Source organism: Perna viridis, chromosome 2 (genome assembly GCF_037379345.1).
Source record: "Perna viridis isolate PV_CMFRI_1.1 ecotype Kerala chromosome 2, ASM3737934v1, whole genome shotgun sequence".
NCBI classification, from domain to species: domain Eukaryota; kingdom Metazoa; phylum Mollusca; class Bivalvia; order Mytilida; family Mytilidae; genus Perna; species Perna viridis.
Genome location: NC_142446.1, coordinates 63,492,022 through 63,503,476, shown reverse-complemented (window position 1 = coordinate 63,503,476; position 11,455 = coordinate 63,492,022). Strand labels below are relative to the sequence as shown.

At 32.7% G+C, this 11,455-nt stretch overlaps 1 protein-coding gene across 2 annotated transcripts; it reads left to right on the top strand.

Moving 5' to 3' along the window:
* Positions 1-79: 79 nt before the first annotated feature.
* LOC148626421 (S-formylglutathione hydrolase-like) lies at positions 80-10,958 on the top strand. Of its 2 annotated transcripts, none has more exons than XM_088570396.1 (10): positions 80-227; positions 3,066-3,144; positions 3,543-3,631; positions 4,856-4,954; positions 5,820-5,944; positions 6,316-6,380; positions 8,574-8,727; positions 9,206-9,271; positions 9,589-9,690; positions 10,085-10,907. In XM_088570396.1, the coding sequence occupies exons 1-10, from the start codon at positions 128-130 to the stop codon at positions 10,160-10,162; spliced, it is 957 nt and encodes a 318-aa protein (XP_088426522.1). In that variant the 5' UTR covers positions 80-127; the 3' UTR covers positions 10,163-10,907. The 2 variants fall into 2 exon arrangements, with proteins under 2 accessions (XP_088426522.1, XP_088426523.1); XM_088570397.1 differs by having other exon boundaries at positions 135-162; positions 10,085-10,958.
* The last annotated feature ends 497 nt before the right edge of the window (positions 10,959-11,455 follow it).

Sequence of the window (11,455 nt, the reverse complement as noted above, 5' to 3'; positions counted from 1 at the left end):
TTTCATTTTATGGTATAAAACTTTTTCTTAAATTCTGTATCAACATTTGTCATGATTCAATACAAAATATTATCATGATTTTTCGAACAGAAACTATAGGAAATGTAAATTAACTTCGCGGAAGGATATGGTGTTCTTCGGTCGCCGGTTCGCAGTTTGCAGGTGCCCTTTCCTTGCTACAAAAAACTTGTTGTTTTGCAAATTTCAGATTAGGAGCAGAACGATACGTTAGTATTAAGCAAAAGATTTTTTTACCCTCCATGAATTTTTTTATTTGATAGCTTGACATTATTTGATTCGCTATTTCACAGTGTTTAAATTAAAAAGGGGGAGGGTCAAGTTTCCAACATTTTTCTTCTCTTTCTATCTACATGTATCTTCAAATTTCTGCACTCCGTCATTATACTGACTATTATATATATATATATACTGGGGTTTTCGTGCAGGCGGTGTTGCCATAGATGGCACATAATAGTATATATATATATATATATATATATATATATATATATATACAATACATTTCCACTAAATATATAGAAATATGCTAGTATTGGATTTATTGAAAAAAATATAGTACTGGACAAAAATAACTTTATAGAATATATTTTCTAGTCTATTTAAAGAGAAACATTCATATGTGAGAATTTAAACACTTCATTATTTAAGGCAAATTATTTCAAATAATCATTTGATTGAAATTGATTAAGAATTAAAATCATTTAGAATATTTTAGATTACTTAAAATTGATATACTAGGTGGTCTCAGTCATTAGATTATTGAAACTTGCTAATTTTTAATTGATAAATTTTTAAATATTCTTATATAAGTATTTCATATACCATATTTGCGCAACTTATTTTTCATTTGATAATTCTAACTTTGAAAATTAAATCATTTATACATTTGAACAACTTTAATAAAATCATCAGCAGCAAAAAAAAAACTGTAAAACAAAAAAATATCCATTCTGTACTGCATTGAAGGCAGATTTCTAAGCATCAGGTTGATACTGTTTTTTCTTCATTTTTCATATATCTGTAAATAAAAAATATCTCAAATTAGCTTAAATTTGTTAATTGTGAAATTTTTCTAGTGTTAAATACAGCTTAACCACTGATTTCCATTGAATTTTTTTAAGCAGAATGTTTTTAAGATGAGGGAAAATATGTTTGATATTTTAATTTGTCAAATCCTCAGAAAATGTTCATTTTTTGTTAATTTGGCTTTCCATAGTTAATTCGTATGACACATGACGTATTTTGGTTACGTGATTGTTATTTGGGAAGCTTTGTAAATGGCAGACGATAAATCATTATCGATTGATCGGTTTCATTCACATTTTCTACATTTCTAAAAGGAATTTAATAATTTGGCATACAGAGGTTTTGGAAAAGTTGGAAATACTCTATGTTGAGCTTAAAACTTTAAAATTACCTGGAATACCGACAATCTGATCTTTCTTGTTGTTTTCATGAAACAGGCCTGGTTCAGTATCGGCAACTTCTGACTTCTGACCCAAGCATGTGTAATCAGTTCCGTACAAAAATGGATATTAATAATACGTCGGAACTAGGTATACATCGGAAAAAGGGTAGAGCAGTATACAGTGAAAATATTTTTGCAATCAAAAGTGATTTTGTTAGTTTTTATTTTATTATTTTTTTTTTTTGTGAATTATGTACATGTCTTGCTGTTTATGAAATTTGCGACAGAGTAGATGTGGTGATCTGCTCTTTAAAACTGTATACTGTAGTATAAAGAGCTACAGATGTTGGTAGCATGTTCCACTTTATGATTGTATATAGATAATATGAAAAATTGTATGTGTCTTTCTTTGTATGAATTTGTTGATAATAATGGTAGAGATGTTTATTTCTGGTTCTATTGTCAGATGGTACAAGTAGATATGTTGGGTATATTGCCAGTTGAAGGTGAATGATCTTATAAAATACTACTAGTCTCAGCTGTATATGCCTAAGCTGTAATGTTGGCCATTGCAGATGGTCTAGCATTGCTGAGACAGAACTGGTGTTATGATATCTGTTACAAGTGAACCAAGCTGCTCTGCATTGGACCATCTCTATTTGGTTGATTTGTTTTTTATTATGTGGGTCCCAAACACAGGTGCTGTATTCAAGCATTATCCTCCCAAGATAATGTTTCAGAAATTTTAGTCAACAGTACATGTATATATGATACACTATCAGTCAAGAAATGTAAATTAATTTACACAGCATCATTTAAAATATGGGGTAGTTCACTACTTCTACTACTAGATGATATGTGATAGATACATGTAGATACAATTATAATATAACCCCCCTACACTACGCAGGCCTTTCCTTCAAAATTCTCAGTGACTAGCCTGATCAATAGAGGACTGTATAGGATTCAACTAGCCTGAAACAAGAAATGTACACATTATTTCACAGCCCAAATCAATTTTTACCAGCCCTGGGCTTCGGGCTAGTGGCTAACGGGGAGCACTGCTACATTATCATATCTAGGTGATATGGTGTGCACAGTGTAGGTACAATGTCTTAAATCTAGTCATTCTATCATCTAGGAATAGATGACTTTCATGTTCACTTCTGTTCTGAAGAAGTTCTTCATTTAGGGCAACTGAGATCACCAGACTTAAGATTGTAGACATTACATTTGAGAGCAAAAGGAACAGAAATTTTAACTGATCAGTGATCACAGTATAAATATATTTTAAATGATAAGTATGTATATATTTTAGAAGTTTTTCATTAATGTTTCTGTTGTAGCCTTCTGTATCCTTTCTTTGTTTATTATTAAACCATAAACTAGTTTCCATCAGATTTGATGTAATGGCAGATGTGAAAGTCATCTACAAGCTACAAGCTTAGAGAGGCTGGAATGAAAGCTTTGCACTAAGGGAATTAAATAAAGAGATTTTTAGTACATGTATTTAAATGCTTCATTTCTTGTTTGTCAATATGCAAAGTAACACAGGAACTGCGGAGGTTAACAATATTAATGAAACACAAAATTTTTATAAATATATGAAATGAACGCTGTTTTAATTCAATTACAGGTAACATCATGTCTGCTGTAACACAAGTATCCAGTAACAAAATGTTTGGTGGCTTACAGAAAGTATATAGCCATGAAAGGTATGTCGTTCATAAGAAGTTCCAGGGTTTTTAAAATAGCAAAGCGTAGACCAGTTTGGTATATTTATGCGGAGAGTTGGCTAAATTTTCATTTACTGTGCAATTTAACAGTTAAATTTGTTAGTTTACCTTTTTTTTTATTAAAAAAAATATGAAAAAAATATGATTAAAAAAAAACAATTAAACATCTCAATATTATCCTGTATCATGTACTACATATAGCAAGTGGAATGTAAAACAATTCTTCATTCTTTTTTAAAAGAAAACTTTATTAAATTAGTAGCTTAATAAAGTCAAAACTTTATAAATTTGAAGCCATTCTGTTTTTCTGTGTTGATGCGAACATGCAAACTATATAATAGAGGTGAGGTTTGACTATTTTCTTTCTTATTCTCCAGTAAAGAGTGTGGCTGTACTATGAAGTTTGGAATATACTTACCACCACAGGCTGACACACAGAAATGTCCTGTTCTATATTGGTTATCAGGTAAACACCTACTATATGATTACTTGGAAAGAGTGAATAACCAAAACATGATTACAAGTTAAATTATTCTTGGCAAGTGTGTTTATGATTATCTTATTCATTAAGAAATGACCCCAAAAAATTTACTTGAGTGTAAGTGTATATATAGAATTTTATGAAATTATACCACAAGGTGCAATATTATAAATGGAATCTTGGAATTTATGGGTTGTGATTTGAACTGTTTAGGAATCAGGGACCAGAAAAGGTGCTAGAAACAAGCATTTTGATCTGGACAGTATAAGTGAGTACAAGTGAATTGATCATTGTGATTTTGTTCTGCATGGTGCCATATCACAAAAGAATCACTGGGGTTGTGACTTGAACTGATTAAGAATGTGGGGCCAAGATTAGGGTTGGAAAAAAAAACATTTTCCTGATGTCCAGATGATAGGTTTACTAAAGGTGAATGGATTTCTTTGAAATTGTACCACGAAGTGCCATATCACCCAAAGGAAGGCTGGGATTGATGTTGGGTGTTGTGCTTAATTGAGGAATAAATGGCCAAAAAGGAGCCACTTCAAATCTGGTAAAGTTCTTTTCCTCTGACAAATATTTAAGCACAATCAAAAGCTGTATCAAGTTCGAGTGGACTGGTGTGTCCATAAGTTTGAGTGGACTGGTGTGTCCATAAGTTTGAGTGGACTGGTGTGTCCATAAGTTTGAGTGGACTTGTGTGACCATAAGTTTGAGTGGACTGGTGTGTCCATGCTTGCCCTAACAGTCCAGAGTTTGACCACCTTAAGTGGTATGAAGCTGTGCCCTACAGAGCATTTTATAGTACATGGATGAGATTCTAAGACCTATAGGTCTACAAGATTGTTTCTCTTCTTATAGCCCTACCTTTTGTAATAGTAGAAAAGCATGTTTTTCTACTTTGTACACCACACTTCAGCATAACAAGCTAAGGTCAGTTCTGCATGATATTATTCACCAATGTTTCTATACAAAATACAGGACTAAAAGATATGCTTATCTTCTGTAAGGTTGAGAAAAGGCTTATTTCTTTAAAATTACTGATTAAATAAGATCAACATTCTTTTGTTTAGGACAGGTGTTCCAATTGACTGTTTGAAGCACCTATGGGAACAAATTGTGTGCCTCTCTTGAGAAATCTGTTCATATTCATATGGAGCTAGGTTTGTATGAAAGTTACTACTGAAAGCTTTTATTATTATATTCCAGGATTGACTTGCACAGATCAGAACTTTGTAACCAAGGCTGGTGCCCAAAAGTATGCTGCACAAAATGGCTTCATTATTGTAGCTCCAGATACCAGTCCTCGTATGTTTAAACTCTATTAATTTTAACTTTTCTTTAATTATAATTTGATTTCTTATTATGGATGTGTTTTTTTGAGGAAACATTTTTCAGTTTACATCATCAAGGTAAGGAGTTGTGTTGTGATTTACGTGTAGTGGTATTAAGAAACAATACTTTTCTCTGTTGTTAAGTTGCAATATGATTTTTGATAAAAATGCCTGTTATAGGATGTGATTGCACTTTTTTCATACAAAATGCTTGAATTGGACTTGTGACCAGTAAAAGAGAACTTACATTTTAGTTTTTTTCTTAATTGAAGGATTGAAAATGAAATCTGAATTGCAAACAATATTCTACAATCAAACTACTGATCTAAGTATGTTAGAACTATATGTAGGTAAACATAATCAGTTTTTGAAAGGTTGTGATTTATGTCCTTTGGCAGATATTGCATGCATTTCAGGGTTAGTAAGTTTGACCAATTGAACAGACCCTACTATGTTTTACTCCAACTCACTGAGTTGGATCTTAATTGTGCTTGCTCGCTGAAACAACAGGCGGCAGGTATGCATTTCACCCCTATCTGACTTATTATTTTGAATCTTAACCAATCAGCCATCACTCTATTACATATACTGTGTTGTTGGTGTAGAAACAGTTGCTAGCTATTTTAAAGTCTTTGGGTTAACTAGGCCAAGGATCAAACCCACAACCTCTCACACACGAATCAGTCTTGCTACCCAAAGACCTAGTTTTCAATCATTTAGAAAACTTCTTGTGTATGTTCCTATTGTTAGGAAAGTATAAACAGTGGTATTTGATTTGATCAATTCTTTGGAAAAAAATATCCCTTTAACATCACTGTTTTTCGTCCTGTGTTTTACAGGTGGATTGAACTTACCTGGAGAAGATGATAGTTATGATTTCGGGTCAGGAGCAGGATTTTATGTTAATGCCACTCAAGATCCTTGGAAAACTAACTACAGAATGTATGAATACGTTACCAAAGAGGTGAGGAATATACAATGTAATTTTTTGTTGTTGCATTTGATTTGTAATTATGAAAATTGTTAACTGGAGCAATTTCACTATAACTGAAATAAAAATGTGTATTTACATTGTAGTTAGAAATATATATTGTAGGAATTAATTTTATAGGAACTCTCAATGAAAGTCATAATCATCTTCATGGGGATTTTATCAATAAGAGGGTGCAATGTGACAATTTTTGAATTTTTGCTTGTACTTCCAAATTGATGCCTGATCCTCTAATTAGAAATCCTTATATTCTGATTAAAGGTTGGATGGTTCTGTCAAGGATTAGTTAGACAAAGTCTGTGATTTTATACAAAATTTGTCAATTTGATTGTATAACCTTATAGTTGCCAGGAGTCATTGATGCCAATTTTCCAACAGAGAAAGGGAAACAATCCATATTTGGTCATAGGTATGTATTGTGTAACCATAAGAAAATTCATTGATTTTTGTACAACTAGAAAGGGGCATATGAAATACATATTTTTGGACTTACAAGCAAGTAGCAATGGGAATATGTTTTTTTTTTTAAATAAACAATGATAAATTCAAGGTCTGTTTTTTTTTCTGTATTTTGTTCTGATTAGGTAAACTGTATTTGATATTGATTTCCTTATAAATAGGACCCCAGATTCCAATTGATAATACCACTTTTTCTTATTGGCTGTCTTTTAAGCTTTTAGTGTACTTGTTATTACCCCAATGCTGTTATGAGGTTTAAGTATAGACTTCAATTTAATAATGAAACTATTACAATGAATGTTAAATATGCACATTACTATCCAGTCTAATCAGAAACTGAAAAAATGTACCTTGTTGGGATATTTTTTATGACACTGTAGGTTGAAATCTGCTGCAGAGATTTTATTTGTCTTTTGTAGCTCACCTGTCCCTAGGCCAAGTGAGCTTATGCCATCACTTGGTGTTCGTGGTCGTCGTGAACAAATTTTAAAAAATCTTTTCCTCTGAAACTACTGGCTGACAGGTTTTAAACTTGGCATGATTGTTTCATAGGGTGTTCTGCACAAAATGATTGTTGGGATTTTTGATCCATGAAAAAACATGGCAGCTGTTACTAAACATAGAACATAGGAGTCAGATTGCAGTTTTTTGCAAATAACTCAAAAACTGTTGCCTTTAGCAAATTTCTGGCAAGGGTTGAATTGTTAAGCATCTTGAGAAGGACCTATGCTGAAATTTTCAAAACCATTTATTGACTAATGTAGAAGTTACAACCCCTGAAACAGTTTTTTGTTTTGTTTTTTTTTTTTTTCACATGTACAACGTTGAAAATCTTCGTTGCCTTTAGTAAATTTCTGGCATTAGGTAATATTGTTTAGCATAATGAGATGGACCGATGCCGAAATTTTCAAAACGATTGGTCAACTGATGTAGGAGTTATGGCCCCTGAAAGTTTTATTTTTGCATTTTTTTGCATGTGCTACTTTGAAAATCTTCTTCTCAAAACCATTGCACAGAATTCAATGAAAGTTGGCATATATGTTCCTTAGGGTATCCCTCACAAAATGACCGTTGGGATTGTTGATTCATAAAAAGAAATGGCCGCCGTTACTAAAAGTAGAACATAGGGGTCAGATGGCAGTTTTTTGCAAATAACACAAAAAGTATTGCCTGTAGCAAATTTCTGGTGTTGGGGTAATATTGTTCAGCATCATGAGATGGACTTATGCCAAAATTTTCAAAACGATTGGTCAACTGATGTAGGAGTTGCGGCCCCTGAAACAGTTTTTTTTTAATTTTCACATGTACAGCTTTGAAAATCTTCTTCTCAAAATCCATTGCACAGAATTCAATGTTGGCTTATATGTTCCGTAGGGTATCCCACACAAATTGACCGTTGGGATTGTTGATTCATGAAAAAACATGGCTACCACTACTAAAAATAGAACATAGGGGTCAGATGGCAGTTTTTTGCAAATAACTCAAAAACCGTTGCCTCTAGCAAATTTCTGGCATGGGTTAAATTGTTAAGCATCACGAGAAGGACCTATGCCGAAATTTTCAAAACCATTCATTGACTAATGTAGAAGTTACTACCCCTGAAACAGTTTTTTTTTTGTTGTTTTTTTTTTTTTTTTCACATGTACAACGTTGAAAATCTTCTCTAAAACCATTTAAGATTATTGAATGAAAATAAGCATAATAGTTCTTTAGTGTATTGTGCTCAAAATGACTGTTGTGATTTTTAATCCATGAATAGATATGGCTGCCTGTACTAAAAATGGAACTTAGGGGTCATAAGACCGGTTTTTGAAAAAAAATTCGAAAATTGTTGCCTTACGGCTAGAAACCACTAATTCCACTTCCCATACGCTTCTATGCTAATTTCACAATATTCAATGGCTTCTCTCTGGACTTTACCTTAACTTTAACCTGCAGATGACTATATATCAGCATGATTCTGCATATGTCAGCTCACAATCCTCAGAATGGCATGTGGGGTTAGCAGACTTGCAGTTCAGTACTGGTCACCGGAAGTGAAGTGTCTATAAATAGCATGGGAAATCCCAGTGTTTTCACAATATAGGGGTATATTTAGAAATCATTATGGAGATTGAGCCTCTAGTTCTCTTTCTATTTTCAGTATGGGAGGTCATGGTGCTCTTATCTGTGCCCTTAAGAATCCTGGCCAATATAAATCAGTCAGTGCATTTGCTCCCATCTGTAACCCAAGTATTTGCCCATGGGGAATAAAAGCCTTTACTGGTTACCTAGGCGAGGACAAGGAAACTTGGAAGGTATGTTAGAAAGTTTTATGTTTTATGAGCTTTCTTGGGGTATTTGATCAACAAATAAAACTGAAATGATATATAAAAATGACATTTAATATATATTCAGCTGCAGAAATTCTGTGTTTAGTACTATGTATTCTATGAAGTGATACATCTTATATATGTATAATATTCTCATACTCATTGGTATCCCTAGTTAGTAATGATTATTGATGTCTTGTAGGATGTGTTAAAGTCTTATTTCTGGGGAGGGGGTAAACTTTTCATCAGCTAACTTTCGAAATGCAGACTTGCCTTTTTGGCCTAAGGTCTTAGGCCACCAATTTTTATGGTCATCTTTAATAGAATTCTTACAATTGTTTTTGAGATGCACCTGATTATTTTCCTCAGAAAGGGATAGGCAAGTCTGAGATATTGATAAATGTTTGAGTAACGGAAAATAACTGTAAAGTATTAGTATGTAACATTTTGCTTTTTTTGACAGGCTTACGATGCTACATGTCTAGTGAAGAACTACAATGGCCCACCGTTAGATATTTTGATTGATCAGGTTGGTGAAAAAATCATAAATAGTAAATTAGGGATGTTGAGGATATGGATATTTGAACATTTAAGGCATGATTTAAATGACACCACAAATTGAAAGTTATCACGATAAAAGAATAAGTGTAGCATTGAATGACTTGTCAAATTCTCTAGAATGAGTGAAAAAATATTAAATTAATAATGAACAGAATTGATTAGCTAATATGAAATTAACACCCAAAATCTGATATAATTAGTGTTCCAATCATACTTGGCTAATGGACTTTTAAATGCTGTGATCATTCAATTTTGGCTTCAATTAATTTATTTAAATTTTTCTAGGGTAAAGCTGATGATTTCCTACCTCAGGGTCAGTTACTGCCTGATAACTTTGTAGCAGCTTGTACAGAGAGCAAAACACAAGTCACACTCAGAATGCAAGAGGTTTGTTCAATTGTTTTGCTAAAAAATGTCAAAGTGAAAAAAAAAACACATTCAAAAGATTCACTTGTAGTATTTGAGTAGGGAATATTAAGAAACATGCACATTCACAGATTTACTTGTAAGATGCTATGGATCAAAGAATGGGTTAAAATTAGACTGATGCATGCGTGTACATGTATGCTTTGTTGTTGATTTGTAGTAGAGAGTATATAAAAGAATGGCCCACTTCCAGTGTTGAGATTTTAAAGCTTCAACTAAGGAGCAATCTGCCAAATGGTATTAATCAGCTGTGAGATCTTTTAACTAAAGTACAATGTGTGTAATACCCAGTTACAAATGTACTTGTGTTTACTTCAACAACAAGTGCTCAATATTCATGATTCTTTCATTACAGGGCTATGACCACAGTTACTACTGCATGGCTACCTTCATGGAAGATCATATTACCCACCACGCCAAATTCCTGAAGTGAAGCCAGAACTTTAGCAATGTCAAACTTTAATCATATTGATTACTTTGATTAATCATAGTTATTCAAATCATGTGATCTTATATTTTGGCTGTGATTAGCTTGATTGATCGTAATTATCATTCAATTCAATTATGAATGAGGAAGTATATTGTAATCCTACAGAATTACCCAGATAATGATATTATTTGTGTACAGCCCAGCTGACCTTTAAGGATAGTGATTCATATGCATTTTTTTTCTATGTGCAAGAATTACATTGATTTATGCATGTTTCCAATGATAGGGAATTAAAATGGTCATTTGTTTTGTTCCATGGCAAAGTCCTACAATTTTATGAAAGGTTGTTGGTGCTTAGTTGTAATGTCATTTGTTAGTTATATATAGTAATACTTTGAAAAACCATGTCAAATAATGGAAAATGTTTTTATAGGTAAAATAAATACAGACTTGGCGAAATCATTTTTCAACCTGTCGAACATTTGGTCCAGCAACCTAACAAAATCTGCTGGACTAACAAATATCTCTTGGACCAAAATCATTTCTCTGATCCAATTTAAATTTGCCTCGATTCTGACGCCATCTTTAAACCGAAAGTTCTGGTTGAGGCGTGTCTAATGAAAATTACGTACCAGTCATGTGGTTCGGAAATCATGGAAAATTTACCGGACTGGCGTCTAAAAGTACCGTTCATGTCCAACGGTCAGATGAATTTCGCCATGACTGAATAAATATTAATTTTCTACTTTGTGAAATGTCTATTTATTGACATTATAATCAATTTTATTGTATATGACAATCACATGATTTATTTGTGATGATGTTTGAAATCAAAGAAAAACCATAATTACAACAAAGGTAATCATTACTGAGTAAAACAATGGATTCAACAGAAATTCAAGGCTATTATTACTAACCAAATTAAAGGTGGATTACAAAATTATATGAGCAACTTCGACACCAACAAAATGTAAAAACATGGATTGGTAGCATGAGCGAGACTGTTTCAACATCCTTTTCTTTGTAGGCTACTCAATTAAAAGTTAATGGTTTCCCTGCAATATTCTATTTTGTAAAAATTTTAAAATTAGGGAAGGAGGATTCCTATTGACCTTTTTATTGCCCCAAAGCAGATGACAACAGTACTGGTCAATTTACATAGTATGTAGCAAAACAAAAATGATGAGGGAGGCTGTTTCTTGTTTTCATTTTAATGGTAAGGTGATGCAAATGGGCATTGAAGCACCCACAAAGGAGATTAAGAGGGTCCAATATTTTATTTTAGTCATATGTCCC

Excerpts from the sequence above, each read along its gene's own strand:
- LOC148626421 (XM_088570396.1), top strand. The coding sequence starts at position 128 with ATGGTGTTCTTCGGTCGCCGGTTCGCAGTTTGCAGGTGCCCTTTCCTT. Across the intron at positions 3,632-4,855 it reads TGTTCTATATTGGTTATCAG|GATTGACTTGCACAGATCAG; the intron begins GTAAACACCTAC and ends ATTATATTCCAG. Across the intron at positions 6,381-8,573 it reads CAATCCATATTTGGTCATAG|TATGGGAGGTCATGGTGCTC; the intron begins GTATGTATTGTG and ends TTCTATTTTCAG.